Genomic DNA, 27,320 nt, shown 5'->3' with positions numbered 1-27,320 from the left:
AGGAAAAGTGCGACAGCCTATGAGAATTCAGGGGGGATGCCTTCAGCCAATGAGAAGGGCGCACGGGGGGGCGCGGGCTGGGCTGCAGCGAGTGGATCCAGCAGCGGGTGGTCGCACAGGGCTAGGGCAGCCGCTGCTGGGGGCTGGCCGCGGGACACCTAGTCCTGGCCCACGCGGCTGGGGGTATCGTGCCGCCAGATTGTACCGACGTCCCCCAACAAAGCACGTGACCCCCGTTTGGTGATAAAGAGAGAGCACCGTCTTATGAGTGGGCATTGGGAAGCGGCCTCAGTAAGAGTGCCTTAGTTTCAACCCTGTTTCCCAAACTCCGATCAGAAAAGGAACATCCTCCACCAAAGCAGCCAATCAGCAGTTCTTCTGAACTCTGGAAGTGTGCTGGAAGTCTGGAAGTGTGGGTCCGTCTCACCTCCAAGTGTAGGCTCCTCCCAGCCCAGTCTTCATCGTGGAGCTGAGGAGCCGCTGCTCGGTCCACAGACTTATTTAACACAAGGCTGTTAGAGGCTCTGCTGACTCCCCGCCACGTGTAAGTCTGGGGTATGATACCGAATTAAGACAGGCAAGGTCTCTGCTCTCAAGAACGTGCGTGGGGTAGGGGAAGGGGAGGGATGAGACAGGTTAAAATAAATAAACACGGTACTCTCCAGTAGTGATTCTTTGTGAAAACATGAGACAGGGTAGTAGAATGGGGGGCTGCTTTCAGTAGGGTGGGCAGGGAGTGGAGGAATAGGCCTTTCTCTTCCCCCGTATTCCATATGCGTCAGTTATCCTAACTCTTGCTCAAGGGACGGGGAGGGGGGACGACTCCAAGCTGCTTGGGTTCTATTCAATGGACACAGGAGTTGAGGCAGGTGGACCCAAGAGGGGCCGCAGGCCGGCCTGGGTGCTCCTTCCAGCGGAGCTCTGGACCAGCCTCCGCGTGCGGCCAGGATTACTGGTCCCTCCCCGCGCCCAGGCGCCGCGCCACCCTCCCTGGCCCGCGGGGGACGGTGTTGCAGGGCCCGAGAGTAATTAGGGTAATTAGCGACGTGTTATCTCAAGACAATTAACGGGAGAAAGTATGCCCCAGGCAGAATTTGGGGTCTCCGAGACAGAACCTTGCAGACGCGTGAGAAGGTGCAGAGTGAATGCAGGCGCTGCGGTCATTCATTCTGATCCTGGTCAGGAAAGGGTGCCACTCCTGCTTACTATTGAAAGACAAGGGGCGGGTTGGGGGGGGGGGTGCGTAAAAACGAACATCTTTAGAAATGAAGACTCTACAGAGTCCCTTCGGATGTCTCCACTTAACCCCAGCTCCTCAATTACAGGGGATCTCACCCATGTCTTTTGTCCTAGACCTGAGTGCCCCTCTTTGGACAAAGCTGAGGCAGCGGTAGCGGATGGATGGAGAAAAGAAAGAAGAGGCGTAGATGGGTGAGAACTCCCTCGGAAGTCTGAGTCTCGGTGGCCGTATGCTAAGCCCTAAGCCCGGGTGCTAAGCCCTAAGCCCGGGTGCCTGGGATCCCTTCGGGGTCCCTGCTCAGGATCCGGCGTGGATCAGAAAACCCGACTGTTGCAGGAAGGAGCTGAGAATCAATCTACGGAGGTGTTTCCAAGCTGCCGAGCTTGAATCACCATTTACTTCTGCTCTCCGGGTCTTTCCGTTACCTGAGTGAGTCTGGCCTCTCCAGTCCGCGTGGTCCTGCGACCCACTCACAGGCTTCCTTGCAGTTGGGAGACAGAGATTCCTAAGGGGACACTCCCGTGGTACCCAAGCATGTTCACAGTGGGAGCCACCCCCAAGGACGGAGCTGCGGTCCCCAGACCTGCTGAACCATTCTGGAGTTGAGTCTTTTTGGATGGGGATAGAAAGGGGGACCTGGCCGCTAACATAATCCACGTGGGAGAACCACCACAGAAGAGTTCCCCAGCCCTGCGGGCCTTGCTCACTCTGAGATCTCTAGCACCCAGCACAGTGACTGCTGCAGGAGGCAGTGAGTAAACGTTTGTGAGTCTGTGGTTCCCATAGTCTTTAGAGGCAAGTTTAAGCCTGGGTTTTGCCATCCCTGAGAGCACTTGGACTGGGGTCCTCTTGGAAGGTAAGAGGGTGGCTGTAGTTCAAACTCCAAGAGGTGCAGGCTGATCTGGTAACAAGTTTAGACTGGGTGGTTGGGTGTCCTAGGCCTCTGACAGCACAGTTGTCCTCGCACAGATGCTTCCCTGTTCCTGGCCTCAGTTTCTCTTGCTTCTAGTTAAACCTATGTGAGTCTAATTAACACTTTTATACTCCTTACAAAACTCTATTTTGACAACAATCTGTGAAGTAGTCAGGACAAGAGGAATCCATCTCAGAGATGAAGAATATATTGTTAGCAAAGCCAGCTGGCATTCCATCCACTTTAAAAAAATATATTTTTAATTGAAAGATAGTTGACATATGTTAGTTTCAGGTGGTTGACGTAGTGACACGACAGTTATATACATTACGAAATCCATCCCCTTTTAAGGTCAAGGAGATGGCAAGAAAAAGAAAATCGATGCCCCTAATCTCAGCATGGTGCTCAAAAGAGAGGTCCCAGACAAGTCAGAGGTGCTATTACTGTGTGGTTCCCATAGGATTTTGGTAGAAAGTGACTGTTAAACTCGTAAGGCCTTTCATGAGGTTGGGCCATTGCAAACTTACCCTCGGAGAAGGCTGACATTATACCAGGACATGTGGGGCTCTGTCTCTTACCTTGCTTCTGCAGGAATAGCTCTGTCATCTGGGTAGACGAGGAGGCAGGAACAGGGAAATGGATTGCTTTCCATTTTTCTTTTCTTTCTTTTTTTTTTTTAAGGGTTTAAATGGCAGAGAATAAAGCCTGTTGCCATAGTTATATAAACATGGGTAAATATCCCTAGGCTGAGAATGGGGGATGTGGGACATGATTCATTTTTGCTGAAGAAGAATCAAATAGTTCGACCTCCTCTCTCCTGCCCCTCAAAACTCAGCCTGGAGGGAAGATGAAATTGTCTCACTTGAAAATAAGGAACATATCAAAGGTCTGAGATTGGTTATGAACATACTTTCTCAAAGCCACCCAGAGGTGGGCGGGGGTGGCGACGGGGTGGGGGGAGGACCCCTAAATGGTAGCTCAGCATTTGCCCCCTGCTGGTGGGGATAAGTGTGGTGGGTACTTTTCCTGAGGGAGGGGGCGCAACTCCTGGAAATGGTGTCTAAGGGTGTCAGACTCATGGGGTTTGCCTACCTACTCAGGGAGGGTGGCCCCGTCTGTCCCACTGCCAAAGCCTGGAGGTCCTGGCACCAATGACTGAGCTCAAAGGGAGAGGCAGAACCAGTTGCGTCCCAACAGAGCTCACATCCTACAGTAAACAATGGAAACACGGCCGTTCTCCTGGCTCCATATCCCATGGCCCCCACCTGGAGGTCCCCACCCAGCGCGTCTTAGCCCGCCCTCTGGAAGATGCATCCCTGGGTGAGGCTGTGCCCGTCTCCACTGACAGCAGAAGAGCTGAAGAGTTCATACTGATGTGAGGAAAGACATGCATGGCCACACACAGTCTGGAAACCTCATCATAACATCACCCTCCTAAGAGGGGCGTCCATATCCCTACTGCCCTCAGGCCTCCACCCCCTGTGCCTGCCAGCAGCTCCCCCACACCTCCTGAGCATCAACAGGAAAGGCTGACCCTAGAGATAAACATGTGCTGTTGGAATGTGTTCAGATATCACTGCGGAACTGTCCCTCTCCAGGCAGAGGACCTCGCCTGGCAGGCAGGCCTGGAGGTGCTGGGCAGAGACTGTGTGTCTGAGTGTGAACATGTTGGGACTGCAAGGAGGGGACTGGAGTGAGGCCTAGTTATTCTTTTTTTTAATTACTTAATTAATTTTTAAAATTTACACCCAAGTTAGTTAGCATATAGTGCACCAATGATTTCAGGAGTAGACTCCTTAATGCCCTTTGCCCATTTAGCCCATCCCACCTATCACAACACCTCCAGCAACACTGTTTGTTCTCTATATTTGAGTCTTTTATGTTTTGTCCCCCTCCCGTTTTTATATTATTTTTGTTTCCCTTCCCTTATGTTCATCTGCTTGGTATCTTGAATTCCTTGTATGAGTGAAGTTTGTCTCTCAAATATTTGTCTTTCTCTAATTTCTAGTTCCATTCACATAGTTGCAAATGACAAGATTTCATTCTTTTTGATTGCTGAGTAATACTCCATTGTATATATATATACCACATCTTCTTTATCCATTCATCCATCGATGGACATTTGGGCTCTTTCCATACTTTGGCTATTGTTGATAGCGCTGCTATAAACATTGGGGTGCACGTGCCCCTTCGAAATAGCACACCTGTATTCTGTGGATAAATGCCTAGTAGTGCAATTGCTGGGTCATAAGGTAGTTCTATTTTTAATTTTTTGAGGGACTTCCATACTACTTTCCAGAGTGGCTGAACCAGTTTGCATTCCCACCAGCAGTGAAAAGAGATCCTCTTTTTCCACATCCTCGCCAACATCTGTTGTTGCCTGAGTTGTTTATGTTAGCCATTCTGACATGCGTGAGGTGATATCTCATTGTGGTTTTGATTTGTATTTCCCTGATGATGAGTTATGTTGAGCATTTTTTCATGTGTCTGTCAACCATCTGGATGTCTTCTTTTGAGAAGTGTCTATTCACGTCTTTTGCCCATTTCTTCACCGGATTATTTGTTTTTTTGGGTGTTGAGTTTGAGAAGTTCTTTATAGATTTTGGATACTAACTTTTTATCTGATATGTCGTTTGCAAATATCTTCTCTTATTCTGAAGGTTGCCTTTCAGTTTTGCTGATTATTTCCTTCGCTGTGCAGAAGCTTTTTATTTTGATTTATTTCGAAGCTAGGATTTTGATGGCTTCCTGTCTTAAGTTTAGGTCTTTCATCCATTTTGAGTTTATTTTCGTGTACGGTGTAAGAAAGTGGTCCGGGATTGTGATGCCTCCTGCTTTGGTTTTCTTTTTCAAGATTGCTTTGGCTATTCGGGGTCTTTTCTGGTTCTATACAAATTTTAGGATTGTTTGTTCTAGCTCTGTGAAGAATGCTGGTGTTATTTTGATAGGGATTGCAAGGTTTAGTTATTCTTTTTTTTTTTTTTAATTTTTTTTTCAACGTTTATTTATTTTTGGGACAGAGAGAGACAGAGCATGAACGGGGGAGGGGCAGAGAGAGGGAGACACAGAATTGGAAACCGTCTCCAGGCTCTGAGCCATCAGCCCAGAGCCTGACGCGGGGCTCGAACTCACGGACCGTGAGATCGTGACCTGGCTGAAGTCGGACGCTTAACCGACTGCGCCACCCAGGCGCCCCAAGGCCTAGTTATTCTTAAAACAATCTAACTTCTAGCTTTATTCCTCTGTCCACCTTAGATGGGACTGGGCTCCTGTGCCTCATACAATCCTGATATCAGGAGAGACAGCAGAAGGACCAAGTGGCCTATATGCTAGAGGTCCCTTGGTTCCAAAGGAAAGATTCACTTTGGATTTTAATTGAAAAATCTTTTGGCTGGCTAAAGAAATCAAAGACTCTAGGCATGGGGGGAAAAAGCTCCTTAGCTTTCATGTCTTCAAACATGGAGTGTCATTCCCCCCACTTATAGAGCAACTGAGGCCAAAAGAGACTGGTCTTTATGTTGAAGGAACAAAGTTCTCCTGTTCCCTCTTTCTACTACCTACTCTGCAGAAAGCATGCAGGGTGTGACCTGAGGTGGGTTACCAAGATGACTAGAACCACTGAGGGTTCTAGTCCCCCATCCACAAACCCCGTGGTTGAATTTACACCTTGTGCCAAACTAGGCACCACTCTCAGCCTTAACTTTTGTACAAAGTCACCTGCCTTGCAAGGCCAGGCCATCAGTCATGCAGTGGCTACAACTTTTTCTACAACACAGAAGGAAGGTGTTGGGGGAGGGGGCAGGGGAAAGAAACAGCAGTATAGTATTTTGGAAAACTCCATGTGTGAATGGGCTATCTTGCCTGAACAATTCAGAGGGAACTGACTAGTGCAAAATTAGACGAGTCCAAACAATGAACAGTTAGTTATTCAGACTAGTCCAAATATGGGCTGCTACTGAGCCTTATTTGGAATTATTTGCAGCTATGGGTCTTGTGCTTGTGGTGCCTAAGCAATGGTCTCATTGCTACTTGGGAAGCAAATATTTCCATTTTGCAAACATTACTGGAAAAGCAAATATTTTTCAACTGCAAAGAGCACCTGAAGAATGTCAGGGCACACACAGCACAGGGAAATACTTAATGCGATTTGTGCAAACCAATGCCGGTAGATGAGAACTGTGTGGAAAGGGAGAGGGAGTCGTTCTCAGCACGCTCCCAGGGACATTCTGCCACAGCTGGCTCCCTGGCAGCCCTGTGCCCCCTTCCCTGTAACCTCACCTACATGGCCTCCCACTCAGAGGGAAAGCTCATTTTGTTACACACTACTTACCAGCCACCCCCCCCCCCACCGCCCCCAGCTTCTGGTTGCTGTGAGCAAAAACCAGGAGTTGGCAGCCTGCCAGGGAGAGACTTGTCGGCAAGACACAAAGAAGGCTACCTGCTTCTTTTCCTGAGGCCATGGGGTGAGGAGAAAAAGAGGTCACATCTCAGGTTTGGCTTACTGCATACTTGCTGCCACCAGGCTGGTTCCCAAGGGTCTCCTGGTTTTCTGTGGGGATTGGAGAACTGTCCAAGCCTGGAATAGATGCCAGCCCTGGGGTATGGCCAGAGACCCCTAGGGCAGCCAGTGCCAGGGTGACAGCTGCTGCTGTGAAGTCTTCTGCTTGACCAGAGAGGCAGGACCCTCTCCCCAGGGTTCTGGGCAGGGGGGTGGAGGCAGGGTGGGCAGTGGCTCCCGGTGGCAGCCATCTATACCAAGAGAAAGCCTCAAGTTCCAGAGTGGAATGGCAATGAGGCCAAGAGACACTGTCATCACTTCACAAATGAAGATACCTTTTAAAGAATAGGCACTCCACATGCAAAGGAGTTTTGGTTTCTACTGCCCTCCCTCTCCCTGCCTTTGGACAGGTTTTCTTTGCTGTGATTATTCCCCATGAATCATCATCCATAGAAAGTGACTGAGGCAATGGAGAGTGAATAATGAATCCCCTAAATGGTCTTTTGTGTCTCTGCCTGGAGGGTTTTGGAAGTAACTTGCATTTTAATCTATCTGACTTGGAATCATAGAATTTGGGAGCTGAGGAGGACCTTATAGATAATCAGGGGATTGTGACCTCATGGAGAGACCAGAAGTCAAGACATGTGGGTCTGAACCTCTGGTCTGTCACTAAAAATAGTGCTTGCTAACATTTATTGAAGGCTTTCCCTGTATCAGGCGCTCATCTATTCGTCCCAAACCCTCAGAGGCAGGGGCTCCTATTGCCTCTATTCTGCAGATGAGGAAGAAGGGAGCTAGGGAGCCAGAACTCCCCTCTGGTCACACAAAGCTCTGGCTTTCGCTCCAGGACCCACACCCTCTCAGTCACTCGGCTGCCTCACCGTGGAGCCTCAGACAAGTAATTCAACCTCTTTGGGTCTCAGTTTTCTCCTTGGTGATCTTTAAAATTTTAAAACTCTAACAAAAGTCTGCATTTCCTACCCAAGCATATTATTTACAGGTCAGGAAAGTGAAGCCCAGAAATGTGAAATGATTGGCCGTACATCACCCAGGTGGCCAGAGGCAGAGCCGGCATGGGAACCCAGGCCCAGTGGTCTTTCCTCCCCACCTGCCAGGCAAGACAGTCTTTCCCTCCGCCTCACTTTGGCGGGTGTTTCTAGAGGAGTCCAACTCCTTGCCTAAGAGGGGTTCAGGTAGATTGGAGATGTCGGGTTTGGGTGTGGCCAATGACAACACCAGAGAGGAATTTAAGAGGCTGGTGATATTTGTCTAAGTATCTCCAACCTATCTGCCTGTCTGCTGTTTCCTATCTTTCTCGGGTCAAGAGTGGTGATCAAAATCATGCGGTAACCACAGAGAAAGAGCACGGTGATACGATATCTGGTGTGGCACATACACACTCCCCCATGGTGGGTGATGCTTACAGTGGTTTTGTCCCTCTCAAGCAAATGTTACCACCTCGTACGGGCTCTCATGGAGCCTGCGTCCTTCATCGTGGTTCAAAGTCTGCCCCTCTCCCTGTTCTCCTGTCCCCGTCCCTCCCCCCCGCCCCCCGTTGCAGGATTTGATCAGACACTGGGGTGTGATGAGCGTGCCTCTGGAGGAGGCAGGTCTGACAGTGTGCTCTGGCAATCAGTGTGCACCACCTTTAGTAGTATCCCCATCCTAGTGTCCTCGCTACGGAGACAGAGACTGGGGAGGGCTGGAGGTGTCAATGAACAAATCATTGGAGCGCATCCGAAGTGAGAACAAGGGCATCCTGGGAGAGGCAGTACTCTGTTCACAATGGCACCATGAACCCGTGTACGTATGTGAGGGTGCGTGTGGCTCAGCCGCTCTGAAATGAGCTCTCACCCACCGGTGAGTGGAAAATTAGCTTTGGCAGGTGAGGAACTGGGTGACAGGTGAGGAAGCCAGCAGGGGTATCGGTGTTATCCTTCTACTATTGCTGTTGCTGTTGTGGCTAACAATCTCTCTCTCGTACCCCCTCTCCCCTGACTTGTAATTAGGTGCAGTGGAAATGGCTCACAAGGGCTTGGGCATGGGGGCGTGTGACATGAGTGCGACAGAATGGCCTCATGGCCTTTGGAAGTTAGCTGTGTGCTCTGCAGGTGGGCTGCCCTAAGCCAGTCGGGAGTTGGCATTTTCCTGACAGCCCACAAAGCAAGCTGTGTGGCTTACGTTTCTTTGGTGGGTGGGAGAAGAGATGGCAGCCCAGGGACTAAGCCCTGGGAAATTCTGCCATATGGCAGGACGTTGGAGGCGATGTGGGCCAGAAGCGGCGGGCAGAAGACCTGGGGTCTTGGACTGGCTCTGCTGGCCTGTCTCTGCATGGCTCCAGTTGGCCCTGTAATCTCTCTGTGCCTCAGTTGCTCTAACGGTAAAGTGGGGCAAACAACTCCTCTGCTCCCTGCCTGCTGTAAAGGCAAGATATTTAGAGGCCCTTTGAAATGTCAAGAGCACGGCTGCAAATGTGAGGCCCGACTGCCAAGGGAATTTGCAGAGCCCACGGGGAGGCAGCCGTCTTCCTCAGCGTTGGTTTCACAGCCTGTGCTCAGACAGGTACTTAAGCATCTCACATCCATAAATCTCAGCTCGTATCTGTAGTCAGCAAATAAGGGAAAGGGCAGGCTGCCGCTCTGCTACCATCTGATCTTCTTACCAACCTCGGCTCTGGGCCTCCTCTGCCCCCACCCGAGGCGATGATCCCTCTGCCCTCCCGCGTCTGCTCTCGGCCTGTCAGTTTAATTTAACAAGGTTGTGGGAGAGGCTTGATTTAATCAAACCAGTTGCTGTATCCATTCTGCTCAGAGGTCCCTCAGTGTCACCACCGAGGCTCAGATTAGACAGTGACAATTACTTCTTCTTCCCTGGCTATAGCTTCCCCCTCCCTTTCTCTCCCTGAAGGGAACAAGGAGGCAGACCGGTCTCCTGGGACCTAAGAATAGATGCATGAGGATCAAAGGAGGGAAGCAGACTGGCCTGAGAAAGCCCCTCTCATGCCTTACATGGCCTGGTTGAAGGCTGAGCAACAGCCCGAGGGATGGAGGGATAGAAAATTCGAGCAGAGCTGCCTTGGAAAGGCTCAGGACTGCCTGAGGACAGAGCTGTGCTAGTCCCAGCGCCATTATCGATGGCCCTCGGAGATACACCGGGTCTCGGAAACAGGGTGGAGGGGTGCGCCAATGCTCTGTACGCGCCAGCCCGCAAGCATTTATTTCCAGGTTCTCAGCCTGGATTCTGGGGTCTCCAGAGCTGGGAAACAGCAACAACAAACAAAGGCGAGACTCCATCAGAGTTTCTGTGGCTCTGTTCTTGGCACGAAAGCAGCTGTGACAGGAGGAGCTGCCCCCTGAACCAGGGGTTTGAGGGAGGCTGTGTGGAAACTGCCGTATGGTGGGCAGGTGGGTAACGAACTGTGGCGCTCAGCAGTGTGTGTGTTGTGTGTGTGAGTGTCTGGAGCTGCACAGCAAGGCAGGGGGTCTCTGGTGCAGAAGCCTCAGGGCTTAGGGAGATTCCGGAACAGATCTCTCTTCTTGCCATTTAACTCTTTCATTTCCCTCCTTTTCCAGGAAGTGGGTGCTCGGGCGCCTCTTGCTCTCTCGAGCGGCTCACAGGAGAGAGACGAAGGCCTCTTGAAGAGTCCTCACTCAGGGTGATGGGAATCCTGTTTCCTTTTGCTCATTTGTGTCACATTCTTCCATCGGGCTGGGCAACTGACAGGTGCATCCCTCCCCGGGCCCCTCTCCGAGTCCCCTCCCTGCCATTTGTCTCTCACCCAGATATCCGGCAGACGCCACCATCCGCGGAAGCTGAATATGATTAGCAGAAACCCTTCCTGACAGCTCCAAAGAGAATCCCTCAAATGCATATTCTATTGAGTGCATCTCATTGCTGCTGACAGTCGCTTTATCAATTAAATTCCACATTCCCAGTCTTTGGAGACGCCATGAACCTCCCTACCTAATAAATCACAGGCCCCCAGTTATTGTTAAATGTCCCATCAGTCTCTAATAAACTCCCTGCCAACGGGGGCAGGTTATTTATTATGCTGCCTGGACAAGAATGAATTGGGCCCCGTTCTTACAAGGGGAAGAGCAAATGTGACGCCTTCCTCCCTAAAGACTGAGGCCGTGCTATTAAAAGGGGCAATTAATCAATGTGGGCCTTGGGCAGAGGAGAGCCTGGTCTGGAGACAGGGAGGAAGACCTGGGGTTCTTTTCCAAAAGCCTGCCAGGCCAATGTCCATGGCGGGAGGTGGCTGTGCAGAGTGCATGGGCTGGGCCTTTGCGGCGGCTTCCCCACCTCCTAATTCCTGTCTGAAAAGGTACTGAAGATATAAGGTCACCCCGTGGGCCAAGGGGCGCATGTAAAAATAGTTATCCTCTGTGTTGGGAGGTAGCCACTTAGGAATGAGAAGGTCATGAAACAAATTCTGTCCAGGTGGCCACATATTGTTACTTGATAAACTTTATATAACCTAAGTGTATCGGTGGCGCTAGTCCACTGAGCAGATGAACTGAAGAATGCCGGAGGGAAGGCCCCCCTTGTCTGGGAGCAAGAACTAGGAAACACTTGCTTCATCAGTTTGCGGGGTAAACACCACACAGGTAAGCCCTGGTACTTGGGAAGCAGTGTACCAACACCGAAAACACCCGGGAGCTAGCAGGTGTAAGACACAAGCGTGTGAAGGGCGTCCTGCAGTTCCCCGCCTCAGGTTAGATCCCAGATCTAGATGATGCTCCACGGTCTGCCAGTTAAAACCCAGACTCCTTGGCTTTGCCATTAATCGAGCCCCATCCACATTTCCAACTGTATCTCTCTTTATTTTATGTAACAGTACCCCGCCTTGGGAGAGCACAGCACAGTCATTTTCTATTCCTTATGGTAGCAGACAAGGTCCTTCATAACATGGGACCAATATATCTCTGCAGCCTCATTTCCTGGTAATTGCTGCCATACTTGCCTCCGTTCACACTAAAGCTCGTGGCTTCCCTAAACTATTATGGTTTCTCATGCTTCCACGCCTTTGCACAAACTGTTCGCTTTGCCCAGAATATCTCTCTAACTTGCCTGCTTGGTGAGCTCTCTCCTTCCACCCCCACTGCCTGATGAAACTCCTTATCTATCCTTCAGGATCAGCTCAGAAAATGAGCCCCCAGTGCTTCACAGGACTTGGGCTTGGCCTCCTGGCGCTGCTGTTTTGGCAGATGTACTAGACTCCAGGGTAGGTAAGGAATGATCTGCACATGGTGTTTTTCTCATTGTTTAATGCATGCTTTAAACCATTTTGATTTTGGGTGGAGATGAGAAGGGCATAGAGAAGAAAGCTACTGCTCTCTGAATACCAAAAGCTGTTTTCCTTAATTTCTCAGTAGTTCCCACTCTCTCCCACATGACAGCCACATTTTAACTAAGGCCCTGAAAATGTCAGTATTGCATATGATTTTATACCAACTTGTGCTACTTGCGTGTTTCCTCCTTGATCGGGGCCACCTGTTTGCAGGTATCCTTCTCCTTGAGGGCAACGGCTGTGTCCATATTGGGTGTTCAGAAGATATCTGTTGAAAGAATAAAGAGAAGCTTCAGATTGAATGCAAATAACATTGCCTACCCTTTGTTGCTTTGAGATCAAATGAGAAAAAGTAGCTGTAAAAATGGTAGTTCTGTGCCTTCTTTCCACATTCTCCTTACACCCACCATGGGCCACCTTAATGTCTATGCTTTTATTTACATTGTTTTCCTCTACACCGGTGCAAAAACCTCCACTGTGGAATGATTGTATGGGACCACTTGAACCTCCATGTCCATCCTGAGTCTAAGTTTTACTTGCTTTTCAGTGCACAGGAATCCTTCCCTTCTCTAGCTCCCAGGTACATTAGGTGAAGTAAGGCTTTCCAGGTAGACAGAATAGATAAAAAAAGGCTGAGGTCCCATTGAGATTTTTCCTGAGGGGAGGCCGGGAAGCACACACAGTCTGACTCATTGCTGTGTATGTTACTCTCATACCTTACCTAGTTATTAAATGGTGCCTTACCTCTGTGTTTTATCTTTACAGCACTAAAAGTTACAGCCAACAACTTTATCTAACTTTTCCATTACTGAGGAAAATATTTTATGTATTGATTTGTGTTTTTAGCTGTAGCAATACAATTTATTCCTAGTAACCTTACTGCAATATTTGTGTCCGTAAAACATCATAAACAAGAAACACAATCACAGAATGTCTATAAAACTGGACGTGTTCTTTTCTGGAAAAGCAGTCTTTTTGTTTCTTTTGGGACGAGAGCTGGCTTCTTCATCGATTGGTGTGAGTTCTATAGAATTACTGCTATGCGCAATGGAGACCCAGCAAAGACTTTTGAGCAAGATTCAGTGTTTATTAGGCCCCCCAAGGGCCTGGTGCTGGGCTGGAGAGCCTGGAGTGAAAAAATTCCCATCCTTGAGAAGCTTATAGGTTTTTTTTTGTTTTGTTTTGTTTTGTTTAGTGTAAGGGACAGACACCTAAACAAGTAAATAGAACCGGGTAAGAGGTAGACTGGAGTTATTATCGTGTGAAGTGGGAGTCTGGCATGGGAAATAAAAAAGTTTGTTAAAAGGATCTAGGGGCACCTGGGTGGCTCAGTTGGTTAAGCATCTGACTACGGCTCAGGTCATGATCTCGAGGTTCACAAGTTTGAGCCCCCAGTCAAGCTCTGTGCTGACAGCTCAGAGCCTGGAGACTGCCTCAGATTCTGTCTCCCTCACTCTCTGCCCCTCCCCTGCTCATGTTCAAATGCTCTCTCTCTCTCTCTCTCAAAAAAAAAAAGTAAATAAAAATAATAATAATTAAAAAAAGGAACAGGACCTGAAGCTGGACCCAAACAACCTATGGTACACACTTAAGAATGATTACTGGGGCGCCTGGGTGGCGCAGTCGGTTAAGCGTCTGACTTCAGCCAGGTCACGATCTCGCGGTCCGGGAGTTCGAGCCCCGCGTCAGGCTCTGGGCTGATGGCTCAGAGCCTGGAGCCTGTTTCCGATTCTGTGTCTCCCTCTCTCTCTGCCCCTCCCCCGTTCATGCTCTGTCTCTCTCTGTCCCAAAAATAAATAAACGTTGAAAAAAAAATTAAAAAAAAAAAAAGAATGATTACTCCAGTACCTGTGGAGTGAGTGGCTGGGAGAGAGAAGAAAAGGGATAGGGGACTATTCAGAAGGTTGTTTCAATAGCTAGGCTGACAAAGGGGCTTAAAGTAGGACAAATGCTATGGAGACTGGACAGAGGAATGAATGCGGTACATAGAGGCAAAATTACCTGCCCTCAGGTAAATTGTAAGAAAAGGGAGAGTGATGGTAGATGGTAGAGTGCCCCAGTGGGGCACCTGGCTGGCTCAGTCGTTTAAGCGTCCGACTTCGGCTCAGGTCGTGATCTCGCGGTCCGTGAGTTTGAGCCCCACGTTGGGCTCTGTGCTGACAGCTCAGAACCTGGAGCCTGCTTCTGATTCTGTGTCTCCCTCTCTCTCTGACCCTCCCCCCATTCATGCTCTCTCTCTGTCTCAAAAATAAATAAACGTTAAAAAAAAATTTTTTTAAAAAGAATAACTCCCAGGTTTGGGATTTGGGGGCTAGATGGATGAAAAAGGTGGGGTTACTAAGAGGAAGCCTGGAAACTTCAGTGCCCACTCCCAACAGAACCCCTTCTTTCACATGGACAGTTGACATTTCTCAATGTTTTTTAAATTTCTAACCAAAACGCATCCTTGAGACCTCTTACAGATGGGATTACAGTGCCAAAGCCCCTCCTACATCATTTGGAATCTGGATCATCATTCTGTGTGCACCTGCCTGTGTGTGAGCATGGGGTGAGAGAGAATGATCAGAATGATGATATAAGGACAAAAGAAAAAGGTGGCGTTGGCCGCAGAATATCTTTAGTTTTGGAATTATAAATAAGATTAGGTTCCAGAAATATTTAAACTTGGAGTTATGGCTAAGACTCGCAGGAACTCATTTACTCAATAAACACTGAGCACTTACTATGGGTCAGATCTGTTTTTTTTCTCATTAGGAATACAGAAGAGAACTAGACAGAACAGGTCCCTGTCCTCATAGAATGGGGGAGACAGACAATAAACACAATCTCAGGTAGTGGTGTCATGAAGAAAAATAAAGCAGAACAAGGGAACAGAGAGTGGTGGGAAAGTTGGGGGAACCCAGAGGATGATGGAAGTATCTTAGATAATAATAATAATAGATCAGGGTGAAAGAGGTGATGGGTATTAAAGAGTACACTTACCATGATGAGCACTGAGTAATGTATACAATGGTCGAACTGCTTTATTGTACACCTGAAAACAATACAACACTGTATGTTAACTACACTGGAATTAAAATAAAAAAAAAAAAAGTCAGGAACGGCCCCTTTGGAAAGGCGATATTTGAGCAGAGACCTAAAAGAAGGGAAGGTGGCAAAGTCGGTCCCTTGACACCCCCCCCCCCCCCGCGAGATGGTGGTGCATAGCGCCGGGGACAGGAGCAACACCCAGGTGGCATGAAAGATGTGAGATGTCTACCAGACTTCTCAATGGAAATGCTGAGAAGGCCGATGGATGTACAAATCTAAGTTCAGAGAGCGGTCTGAGGCGAGGCTATGGCTTTGAGAGGTGTCAGTCCAGGGCCTGGCGGCAACTCAACGGATGGGTACGGGAGCTGAGTGTGCCAGGGGCCGTACTCGGGCTGGCGACAGAGAAGAGTGACGCGGTGCCGAGACAGACACGGACCGGACCACGAGGAAGCCGAGTCTGGTTGTGCCCCAGCCGCCTCGAGCAGGTGGGGATAGCCTCCGCCGGAGGCACCGGCCGCCAGTGACCGGGAGGCGGGGAGAGTGACGCCGCACGCGCCTCACAAAGCCGGCGTTCTGCGGGTGGCGCGGGGCGGAGCGCGGGACTGGGCGGACCGCCCACGGAGGGCCGGGAGGCGGGGCGGCGCCCCCACTGTGTGCGCGCGGCGCCCTCTGCAGGCTGCCCGCGGCCGCACACCGGTAGCCCCCGCCTCCCTCTCCTCCTTCTTTCAGCCTTCCTCGGGCCACATTGTTTTGTCGTTATCGCTGCTTGCGAGACTTCCTAAGCCTCCGACTTCCGTCCCTTCGCCCCTCGCCGAAGCGTGTCTTCCTGGGAGGGCTGCCAATAAAGTTTTTCCTCTTCTCGTTCTTAGGCTCCCTCCCTCGCCTCAAGTACCGCGAGATCCGGCGGCGCGGCTACGATGGCGGCGGCGTTTGAAGCCTCAGCGGCCTTAGCGACGGTGGAGGCCGTTATGCCGGCGGAGCGTGTGGCCGCACAGCTCGCGGCCTTGGAGCCACCCCCCGGGCCGGTGCGGAGCCTGCGGACGGCTCACGACGTCAGCGGCCCACGGACCCGCACGGGGGACGTGCTGCTGGCCGAGCCGGCCGACTTCGAGTCGCTTCTGCTGTCGCGGCCGGTGCTGGAGGGGCTGCGGGCTGCCGGTTTCGAGCGACCCTCGCCGGTGCAGCTCAAGGCCATCCCACTGGGGCGCTGCGGGCTCGGTGAGGGCGGGGGCCGTGCGCGGGCCGGGAGGGTCCCGGAGGAGTCCCGGAGCGGGTGCGGGGTCCGGCCTGCGTCCGGGCGCTGCACGCTTTCGAGCCTCAGTTTCCCCTGTAAGAGACGCGGCGTTGATGGTTACGGTCCTTTTCACGGTGACAGTTGGCTCTCCGAGAAGATAAACGGTAGAGGTTCAGGGACGAGCCCTGTTTCTGGATATGGCCCGATGCTTTTTTGAGAGTTCACTAAAAACGAAGGTGCCAACCAGTGATCTTCTGGAGACCCTTGTAATCATGTGGTTTCGTGTCGGTATCTAAGCTTCTTTAGTCGGTACTGGTTAGCGATATACAGTATATATTTTTTCTCCTCAGATTTAATTGTTCAAGCTAAATCTGGCACCGGGAAAACGTGTGTGTTCTCTACCATTGCTTTGGACTCTCTGGTTCTTGAAAACCTAAGTACCCAGGTGAGTCTAACTCAGAGGACCCAAAGGAGGGTATGTTACGTGGATTTTATTATCGCGGGTTGGATGCAATACCATAGCTCCTGAGAGAAGAGGTGAATTTAACGAATGATTGAGGTGAGCCATATGAAAAGCATAGAAGTAGACATTAAAGCCTTTGAGTGCTGGTGGTGTGGATGGTGACCAAGGATATGTTATTAGTGTTAGAAATTTGGAAATTTTTATCACCGCATCTTAAATAGAATAATGCCATGTGTGTCAGTTTTTTCATTACTTGGGAATACAGATAGGTTTTCTTTGTTCTTCTACTTGCTGATCCGGTTGTGATAAGATTTAGTATTTGGCCTGATTGGTGATAATGTAGTGCTCTGGCTATTGCTGGTAACTGCAGGTGGTTCTTACAGCCTTGTGAGTATATCCTGTTGATCTCCCATCTTCTAGGTTCTCTTGGAGTAGGTCTAAGAGAACCCAAATTAATAAGAGATTTAGGTTTGGAAATAATTTCTTCAACAAAGATTTTTCAAGCGCATGTTATGTATAAACAGTATGCCAGGATATCCATATTCAAAGCTTCTTGACTCTTCTATCTACCAAATCCTGGGTTATGTACGTAAGAAATCCTTCAGCTTCCCAAAGACCTAGGCTATTCTACTTGTGAATTGAGATGTATTTGCGATTTTGGTTTCTGACAATTTGGGAGTAGATGAAATGCCAAAACCCTGAAAAGTGCCATAAACCAAATTTGTATATTTAAACTTAAGATCTTTGTGTTCTCAAATTTATTTTTGAAAATTGGGAAACTTCAGAAAAGTCAAGAAGTACCAGATAACTGAATCTGATAATCTCACCTACCCAGAGCGAAACTGCTGTTAATTGTTTTTGGCATATTTTCTTCTCCTAGTTTTTTTTTTAAAGCAGTTTTTTCCTTCTCCTAGCTCAGAACATGTAGTTTCACCTTGTCCTCCAGTAGTTAATTATTTTGCAAAGTTCTCACCTTGACTCCCTAAAGCTTCTTTTCATGGAGCTAGAAATCTCACCCTGACTAGGTCGGGTTACAAGGGCCTCCCTGCTATTCCTCAGGTACACCAAGAATGTTACTGTCTTGAGTCTTTTACATTTGCTATTTCTCTTCCCAAAATTATTTCCCCAGGTGTCAGATAGCTAAGCTCTACTCTGCCGTGTACATTTAGGTCTCTGCTCAAATGTTATTTCCTTAGTGGCCTTCCTTGATTGCTCCATTTAAAATAACTCCTTCCCGTCTTTTTTCACTTCTCCCCCCCACACTCTTATTGTATGCCATTATTTATGTCCCTTTGTTTATTGTATGTCTTCTTACACAGAATGAAAGTGCCCTGAGGGCAAGAACTGTGTATTGTTAACTCTTGACTCCACAGCAACTTATATGTTGCCTAGTAGGTAGGCAATTCATTCAACTCAGTGTTTGTTGAATGAATATATATGTGAATGAATGGAATAGTTTCCCTTGTCAGTAAAAACTCATCATTTAAAATGATTGGTTAAATGAAAAATAGCTCATTATAATGCAAAATGTGCCAACCACATGTATCTGTTCCACTGACTCATTAAAAGTGTATATATTTTATGCTTTTTTAGATTTTGATCTTGGCTCCTACAAGAGAAATTGCTGTACAGATACATTCTGTTATTACAGCTATTGGAATAAAAATGGAAGGCTTAGAGTGTCATGTCTTTATTGGAGGGACTCCATTATCACAAGACAAAACCAGACTTAAAAAGTGTCATATTGCTGTTGGCTCTCCTGGTAAGATATCAATGACTGTTCATAACTGGGGCTTTTAAGGAACTGAACACTTTTAATATAGGTAATATAAAATAATTGATGTAAGAATATGGGAATCTTTGATAACTCTGATAATTATTTTGAGGATTATAAGCGAGGCTTTAGACATGTGACTGGAATTACCAGCAGAATGTAGGAAATCTCCATCCCTGAGGCTGTTTAAGTGCACCTATGGAATTGGCTTATGAAAAGAGGAGAAAGGAGATGATTTTCAAGAAGCCTTTCTAAGCCATGGATTGGGATTTATTCTTTGCTTCTCTATTAATCATTCAGTCAAGAATCACTCAGATCAGAATTTAGTATTCAGGGCCTTAGCATTCAAGTCTTTTGATGGGAATAGTGTTTATGATCTGTGCTTATTGGTGGTGAAATATGAGGAAGAAATAATGGATTTAGGCAAGATAGAATTCAACATTTCTAATTTGTGGTTCGGTGCGTAAATGTATAATAACAAAGGTCGGGTCAAGAAAATCAACAGTATAACCTGTGAGTGAGTAGAGTAACAACACTGGCTGAGATTTGCACAAATTCAGTGCATCTTAAATATTTCAATATGCTTTTTTTCTGGACTTTAGGCAGAATTAAACAACTAATAGAACTTGACTACTTGAACCCAGGCAGTATACGTCTCTTTATTCTTGATGAAGCAGATAAGCTTTTAGAAGAAGGCAGCTTCCAGGAGCAAATAAAGTAAGAAAAATAACTTGCTGGACTATTAAAATGGTGTCCTAAAGTGTATCTTTAGCTTTAACAGATGGTAGTTACTGTTTGATTAGTTTCCATGGTGTGTGTTTTTCTTGTATTTTACAGCTGGATTTATTCTTCCTTGCCTGCAAGTAAACAGATGTTGGCCGTATCAGCCACCTACCCTGAATATTTGGCTAATGCTTTGACAAGGTACATGAGAGATCCCACTTTTGTAAGACTAAATTCCAGTGATCCGAGTCTCCTAGGTGAGTACAGATATTGGATACTTACATTACTGGTTTGTTTGTGATACTCTGGAGCTTTCCCTTGCCTAGTTGGCTGTTGCTTTCATATTTGCTATTAGGATATAGCAAATATGTTTTGTTTTAACAGAGGACTCTTCTTTGCAGGTTTGAAGCAGTATTACAGAGTTGTCAATTCATACCCTTTGGCCCATAAGATTTTTGAGGAAAAGGCTCAGCATTTACAGGAACTGTTCAGCAGAATTCCGTTTAATCAAGCCTTAGTCTTTTCTAATTTGCACAGCAGGTAATGTACCTTAAAAAGTCATTTGGGGAACTTGTGAAATAAAAGGATAGGCATGGGGCCATATTTATAAAATTATAACCTCTGTGTTATTTTTCATAGAGCACAACATTTGGCTGATATTCTTTCTTCTAAAGGCTTTCCTGCTGAGTGTATTTCGGGTAAGTTTATATCTTACTTTAATGTTTGTTTAGTATCCTGACTTGAATCCTCTCCAAAGTCAGGAAGAAGAAATGCTACTTCCCGAGTTGTCTTGTGAGTGTGAGGTTACACTGAGTCTTTAGAGTAAAGGAAATTTCAGGTTAATTTTTCATTGGAATTTGATATATCAATATTCTTATTTTTATTTGTATTTTTTAGTTTATTTTTTGAGAGAGAGAGTGAGCAGAGGAAGGGTGGAGAGAGGAGCAGAGAAAGAATCCCAAGCAGCCTCTGCACTGTCACCGCAGAACCTGATGTGGGACTGGAACTCAGGAACCACGAGTTTATGCCCTGAGCTGAAGTCAAGAGTTAGATGCTTAAGACCAAGCCACCCAGTTGCCCCTCAATATTCTTATTTTTTAAGTTGTAACTTGGTACATCATACGAAATTAGAAAATTGGAATGAATTGTCCATGAAGAGCTCAATAATTTTATAAAGTTTGCCTTTGTTATCTTCAGTGCAACATATTTTGCTTCTTTACATAATCATTGTAAAAATGCTGTGAGCTGCTACTGAATTAACTGCTTTATGGTCTTGAGGAAGGTGAACATGATTTTTTTTTTTAAGATTTTATATTTAAGTAATATCTATACCCAGTGTGGGGCTCGAACTCACAACCTTGAGATTAAGAGTCACACGCTCTACCAACTGAGCCAGCCAGGTGCCCCAGGATGATTCATTTTTGACAGAAAACTAAATTATTACTGCTGGCCTAATAGAAATGAAAGATTTAAAGGAATTTTTGATCAGTAAGATCCTTTTTAGAGTTCTCATTGATAGCTTAGTTTGTAACCTGTTAGCATAAGCTTGTCTCATCATTGTATATTATGAGATACTGGGGAGACTGTTTTCTAATGGACAATATTTTGACTGTAGATCACACTTCAAAACCAAATTTATAAACCGCTGATTAAAGCAATTTTTCTAAGAATTGTTCTACTTCATATGTAACCTTGCGGATATAATGGTATATCTGCAGGCATAACCTAGTCACCATTTAAAATTGATTTTTGGGGGGCTTAATCGGTTGGGTGTCTGGCTCTTGATTTTGGCTCAGGTCATGATCTCATGGTTCATGGGATTGAGACCCATGTTGGACTTTGCGGTGACAGAATGGAACTTGCTTGGGATTCTCTCTCTCCCTCTCTTTCTGTCCCTCCCCTGCTCTCTCTCTCTCTCTCTCTCTCTCTCTCTCTCTCTCAAAATGGGTAGATAGACTTTTAAAAATTGAAATAAAATAAAATATGTTTTTGAATTTCAAGTTGACTGTCTAACCGTATTTTAAAAGATTCTGACTTTAGGTCTTAACCTATATTTGTATATAAGGATAGAGTTAACTTTGGTATATTTTTAAAGTGTTAAGACTGGTAGTGAGGAATTCTGCTTTTTGTGTATTTGATAAATATGTTAGCTTGTTTTTATATGACTTTCTTTTTGGGTCTTTTTAGGTAACATGAATCAGAATCAGCGTCTTGATGCTATGGCCAAGCTGAAGCAGTTTCATTGCAGAGTCCTCATTTCCACAGATTTGGTATACTTCTCGTTCGGGTTGGGTGACTAATCCATCTTGACTTGGGCTGTCTTGTCAGATGCACAGGTTTCAACTATTACTTTACATGGGTGTGTCTGATAAGAATACCAGAAGGGAATTGTCTTTCCAGTGCTGGGGAACATGCTTTCTTAAAAGTCTTATATTTTCATCTTTATTCTTGAAGCTAGTCATTAGAAATTAATTTCCTTTTCCTTTGCTCCTGAATTCCTTCCTGTTCTTCACTTGGGTTTTGGTCATACTATAGTAGAATAATCTAGTGTGCATTGGAGCCTGTGTGGCAGTTAATGCAAACACTTGTTCTCCTCTTCAATTCAAGACTTCCCGTGGGATTGATGCTGAGAAGGTGAACCTGGTTGTAAATCTGGATGTACCATTGGATTGGGAGACATACATGCATCGGATTGGCAGAGCTGGCCGTTTTGGTAAAAAAAAAAAAAAAAAAAAAAAAAAAAAAAGTTTGGCTGCTTTCTTTAGGAGGAAGATATGACAGGTAGAATGTCATTTATGTGGAAATGATTTACTAATTAACAGTCCCTCTGCTTTAGGTACCTTGGGGTTGACAGTGACCTACTGTTGTCGGGGAGAAGAAGAAAATGTGATGATGAAAATTGCCCAGAAATGTAACATCAGCCTTCTGCCTTTACCAGGTATGTTTTGTCTGTGTCATTTTGCTGTCAAAAGAATAGTGATATTGATGATAGGCCTCATAAAATTAACAGCTGACACGGAGCACTTAGGATGTGTTGGGTCCTATTCCATATGTTAACTTGGTTAATTATCACCATGGTTCTATGAAGTGTGTGCCCTTATTGTCGATTTTTTGTGAATGAGGATATCAAGACATTGAAAAGTGAAGTAATTTGCCTAAGTTCTTACAGCTAATAATCAGCAAGGAGAAGATTGCAAGCTAACTCCTGGCACATGAGAAATGAGAATTATTTTACTACTCTGTTAGCTCTGTATTTTAGCTTTTAGACTTGCAATTTGATTTCACGGTTTAATGTAAGGGGGCATATATTTCACTTCTTTTGTCGCTGTGGAGGTAATTCTTGCTGTATTCTCCTTTGTCACCACGGGGAAGGAAGGAATAATATCTTTAATTTAAATGCTATTTTGAAAAATTTTAAGTGTTTCCTTTTTAATATTTATTTATTTATTTATCATCTGTATACCCAATGTGGGGCTTGAACTCACAACCCTGAGGTCAAGAGTCCTGTGCTCTTGTGACTGAGCCAGCCAGGTGTCCCTGAAGTGTTTTCTTTTGATTTAATGAGTCATTTGTCAAGCTGATTTTTTTTTTAGTGCCACCTTGGAAACTGCATGTCTGAAACTATTAATGATCTCTTGAAAACTTTAAAAACTGTTGTGTAGAAATGTGGCTCATTTATTATATATGTTAATATATGCATGTTAGTGTGTATGTGTGTATATACATGTGTATATGTACATATATGTGTGCATATATGTGTATATACCAGTATATATGTGTATATATACATAATTGTACACTTACATATACATGACCTTCTAGAATATGGGATAAGTAGTTATTGAATAAATATAGCAGTGAATATTTCAGTGATTTATATTTAACTCCGTTAGTGATTTTTATAAAGTTAGATTAAGCATAGGTCTGGGAATTCTGTGGATTCTAGGAGTTCTGGCTCTGTCATAGCTCATTTTGTGATCTTTTCACAAATTTCTTTAATTGCTCTAAGCTTGTGTCCTGATTTACAAAATACTTGTTTTTTGAAACAGTCTTTAGGTTCTCTGTCACTTTTAATAATATTTTTTTAATGTTTATTTTATTTTTGAGAGAGAGCAAGTGAGCGAGCATGGGTGGGGGGTGGGTAGAGAGAGAGGGAGATACAGAATCTGAAGCAGGCTCCAGGCTCTGAGCTGTCAGCACAGAGCCTGATGCAGGGCCCAAACCCACAAACTGTGAGATCATGACCTGAGCTGAAGTCGGATGCTTAACCAACTGAGCCACCCAGGTGCCCCATGTCACTTTTAAGACTCTGTAGTATGTTAACTCTATGTATGAGTCTATTGATAATCTGTCAGATGATTATAATGTGAAAATAGTAAATTAAAAATGGGTAAAAGAGTTAAGACCTTCAGTAGGATTCAGTATCATAGCATGTAGTGATAAATAAAATTTGCCTTTGGATACTGGAAAATGACATATTTCGATCTTCACATAATGTTCTCGGAGCCTTGAAATCATGAGAAAATTATATTCGTGGTGTTGGATTTATATTGGACTAGGAGCTTGTATGATAGCAGACTGCTCAGGTGAAGCACCTGGCACAGGAGTAAGGAGGGCAGTCGGCCTATTTGAGAAGGGTGGGAGGCAAACAAGGGATACCACCTCAGTAGGAATCGAGTTTTTGTCAGAAGATCTGTTCAGCAAAAGATCAAGAGCCCCAGCTGAAGAGTTCAGAATGAGGGATTCAATAGTGGATACGTCTATGTGGAGCCCCAGTAGCACGAACAGACAGGCACACCTGTGTAAATCAGGGGCTTTGTGTATTTTGTCTGCCTAAGGTGAAAACTGATCACACTTTGGGAAGGTCTGAGTGTGCAGGTGGGAGCAAACTATCCTCCTGGATGGAATAGGAAATTTAGAGAGCTGGAGCCAGCAAATTTTTAAAAACTTGCAAGTGCTGTTGAGGCCACAGATCTTTTTATAGTCGTCTTAACTTGTTCCCAGATAGAGGTTTTTCTCCACTGTTGGGGGCAGTGATTCCTCCCTGTTGGGAGTATAGGGTGGCAGATTTACTTGGGTGCAGAGTTGCAGTCGTAATATTCCCCAGCTGATAAGCTCTGGGGAGCACAATCCATTTTCTAATAATCTTGTTTTGCTGTCAGCAGTAGTGAGATAAAGGGGAAGAGTTGGGGAGAGTGGGAGGGGAAGAGATGGGGGAATTTCTGCAGACTTGTATGTCCTAGCAGAAGTTCTTTCTGAGTGGGAGGTATGGGGAGATCCCGCTTGTGAGTATGGGATGGGTCTTGCATATTTTGGGGTGTATTTCTTTACTGCGAGGATTGCTTGGGTCTTTTAAAATACTAAGTGCAATTCTTAAGCTTCTTAGTGTATTATTAGTATATATTATTTCTTACTTTACCATGGAAAGCTTTATGAAGTCGTTCAAAAATTGCTGGTCTTGAGCAGCTCAAGAATTTTAATATTCTTTTGTTCCTTTTATGTAGATCCCATTCCTCCTGGTCTGATGGAAGAATGTTCGGATTGGGATGTGGAGGTTCAAGCTGCTATGCATACATATGGCTTAGCAAGTGTACCTACCCAGCCCTTAAAAAAGCAGATTCAAAAAATAGAGAGAACCTTTCCAACTCCGAAAGCTCATGGTAACCATGTGGCTTCATCCAGAAATACTTCTGTATCTGCACTCTTAGTCAAATCAAAAAATAATACCAAACAAAAGCTTCCTGTGAAAAGCCACTCAGAGTGTGGAATCATTGAAAAAGCAGTGTCACCGAAAGAAGTGGGCTGTGGCATACAATTGGAAGAGCCGATGAAGAATTCTGTTCAGATCTCTGTTGAAAACTCGACTGGTCAGCACCAGGTCAAAGAAGCTATACCTGTGTCACTCCCTAAAATTCCTTGTCTATCGTCCTTTAAAATCCATCTGCCATACTCTTTGACTTTTTCGGAATTGGTAGAGGATTATGAACACTATATTAAAGAGGGGTTAGAGAAACCTGTGGAAATCATCAGGCATTACACGGGTCCTGGGGATCAGACTGTCAATCCTCAAAATGGTTTTGTAAGAAACAGAATTCCTGAAGAGAGAGTGCAGGTATTGGCAAGTAGCAGTCAATCTGGAGACTCTGAGAGTGACAGTGATTCTTACAGCTCAAGGACTTCTTCCCAGAGCAAAGGAAATAAGTCCTACTTGGAAGGCTCTTCTGATACTCAGCCGAAAGATGCGGAGTCTACTCGTGTGGATGGCCATATCTCTTTGGAGCAGCCTCTGAATGGAAACAACATCCCTAATCCAGTAGAGTATCAGGAATCACCTGAAATCCAGACAAAGGCAAGGCATAAAGAGGGGGCTACCCAGAGAGCTAAGCAGAGCCGGAGAAACCCTCCCAGGCGGTCTTCCTATCGAATGCAGACAGAACCCCAGGAGGACGGTTGGTACGACTGCCACAGGGAAACCCATCTGAATTTTTCTGAGACCTACCAGGACTATGAGGAGTACTGGAGAGCTTACTACAGGGCATGGCAGGAATACTACGCTGCTGCTTCTCAGTCATATTATTGGAATGCTCAGAGGCACCCAAGTTGGGTGGCAGCTTATCACATGAATACCATTTATCTACAAGAAATGATGCGTGGCAACCAGTGATGACAGGCAGTACCTCATACCATCCAGAAATATCAACGAGTGATACCTTTGGATAGCCATCCTCCGGGGCCTTTAGCACAGTGCCATTTTTGAGGAATTTGAAAAGTCTTGAGGCTTTCTGCTGGGACACATCTATTTTTCAGACTGTTTTGACCTGTCTTATTAGGTGAGGTATATTATCTTTTTTTTTTTTTTTTTTTTTTTTTTGAGAAACTTCATGGATCAGATCCTTGAAAGAAAATTTTGGAGACAGAGCTAAAGGTCCCAGGATGCCATTTTCTGTAAGCCATTCAAGAAAGAAACATTTAGAAAGACTTAATACCACTGTTTACTTAAAAAATAAAAATAAAAACAGTTGAGGTTTGAAAAATAATGTTAGTTTATGCTGTGGAGTTCTTGACAAAAGGCTTGGGCTGTATTTCTATAGAGGTGTGTTCTTGTAGAAATTTGTAACACGATAGATCAGAAAATCCCTTCACCTTTTATGTTTAGGTAGGAAGGAATAAATATTGCTTCACACTTGCCCAGAGGTAGCTTTGATGCCATTTGCTTCCAGGAAAAATATTTGTTACCAGTAAAAATGCGAACTTAGCCAAATGTTTATTGACATGTTTATTGTTCATCTTTTTTTCGAATGTCTTGTTTTTAAGATTGTGAAAGCTGTGTGTGTGTTTACGTGCATTAAATAGCTCAGGATCATCAGTGGCTGTCTTATTTCCGTTTCTCAAGAAAAAGAGTAACTCAATCTTTGTTGGTTCTTGGATCCTTTTATGAATCTGATGAAAGCTATAGATTTGTACCAGAAAAGTTTCCATTCTGTAAACAAGATTTGTATATGTAATTCCAAGAGGTTCATAGACCTTCTGAAGCCCAGGTGTAGAAGCCAGATTAAGAACTGCCCTAATCTGTTGGGAGGCTAAAGGAAAGTTTTAGCCCTTCATTTTAACTGTTTTTTTTGGAAGCTGGAACTCATTCTGTTTAAACTCTTCTCATAGTATGTCCTAATCTTATGCCTTCTAGAAATTTTCCCCCCAGTTTTTACCTTTAGTGCTAGGATCTAAGGGGAGCGTCTCATTTTTCTGAGATGGTACATCTATAAATCATGACTCAGAAAAAAATTAATTGGAGTCCCCTTTATCTGAGATTTTGCTTTTTTTTTAGTTTATTATTTTGAGAGAGAAAGCATGTGCAAGCAGGGGAGGAGCAGAGAGGAGGGAGAGAGTGAATCCCAAGCAGGCTCTACGCTGTCAGTGGGGTTTGATCTCATGAACTCATGAGATCATGACCTTAGCTGGGATCAAGAGTCAGATGCTTAACTGACTGAGCCACCCAGGTGCCCCCCGATACTTTACTTTCTGCACTTTCAATTACCCAAAGTCAACCATTGATTGGGTCCAGAAGCAGATGATCCTTCTGGCATACTGTCCGGCCAGTCAGTAGTAGCCTAATGCTGTGTCATAATACCTATAGCATTCACCATCGGGTAGG

The 27,320-nt window shown here is 45.6% G+C and overlaps 1 protein-coding gene and 1 non-coding gene across 11 annotated transcripts; one reads left to right on the top strand and one right to left on the bottom strand.

The window, feature by feature from the left end:
- The first annotated feature begins 159 nt into the window (after positions 1 to 159).
- Positions 160 to 26,534, top strand: DDX20 (DEAD-box helicase 20). Of its 10 annotated transcripts, none has more exons than XM_047082781.1 (16): positions 160 to 544; positions 1,354 to 1,431; positions 1,577 to 1,991; positions 10,224 to 10,374; positions 11,788 to 11,878; positions 15,844 to 16,192; positions 16,559 to 16,653; positions 18,265 to 18,433; positions 19,048 to 19,162; positions 19,283 to 19,425; positions 19,570 to 19,708; positions 19,808 to 19,866; positions 21,356 to 21,438; positions 21,776 to 21,881; positions 22,005 to 22,106; positions 24,673 to 26,534. In XM_047082781.1, exons 4-16 carry the CDS (start codon positions 10,310 to 10,312, stop codon positions 25,830 to 25,832), a joined length of 2,676 nt encoding a protein of 891 aa, XP_046938737.1. In that variant the 5' UTR covers positions 160 to 544; positions 1,354 to 1,431; positions 1,577 to 1,991; positions 10,224 to 10,309; the 3' UTR covers positions 25,833 to 26,534. The 10 variants fall into 10 exon arrangements, with proteins under 10 accessions (XP_046938737.1, XP_046938739.1, XP_046938740.1 ...); XM_047082783.1 differs by adding an exon at positions 11,492 to 11,597 and having other exon boundaries at positions 1,354 to 1,991; XM_047082784.1 differs by adding an exon at positions 11,492 to 11,597 and having other exon boundaries at positions 1,354 to 1,991; positions 11,788 to 11,882.
- On the bottom strand, positions 20,498 to 20,570 carry TRNAK-CUU (transfer RNA lysine (anticodon CUU)). Its single transcript has one exon. It is a non-coding gene; the product is annotated as a tRNA-Lys (tRNA).
- Positions 26,535 to 27,320: the final 786 nt, after the last annotated feature.

The sequence above is a fragment of the Lynx rufus genome, unplaced genomic scaffold (assembly GCF_022079265.1).
Source record: "Lynx rufus isolate CCGP_SWC_20201006 ecotype Redwood Valley unplaced genomic scaffold, mLynRuf1.p SCAF_2, whole genome shotgun sequence".
NCBI classification, from domain to species: Eukaryota; Metazoa; Chordata; class Mammalia; order Carnivora; family Felidae; genus Lynx; species Lynx rufus.
The sequence above is the reverse complement of the archived record's forward strand: the minus strand, read 5'-3'. Positions and strand labels throughout refer to the sequence as shown.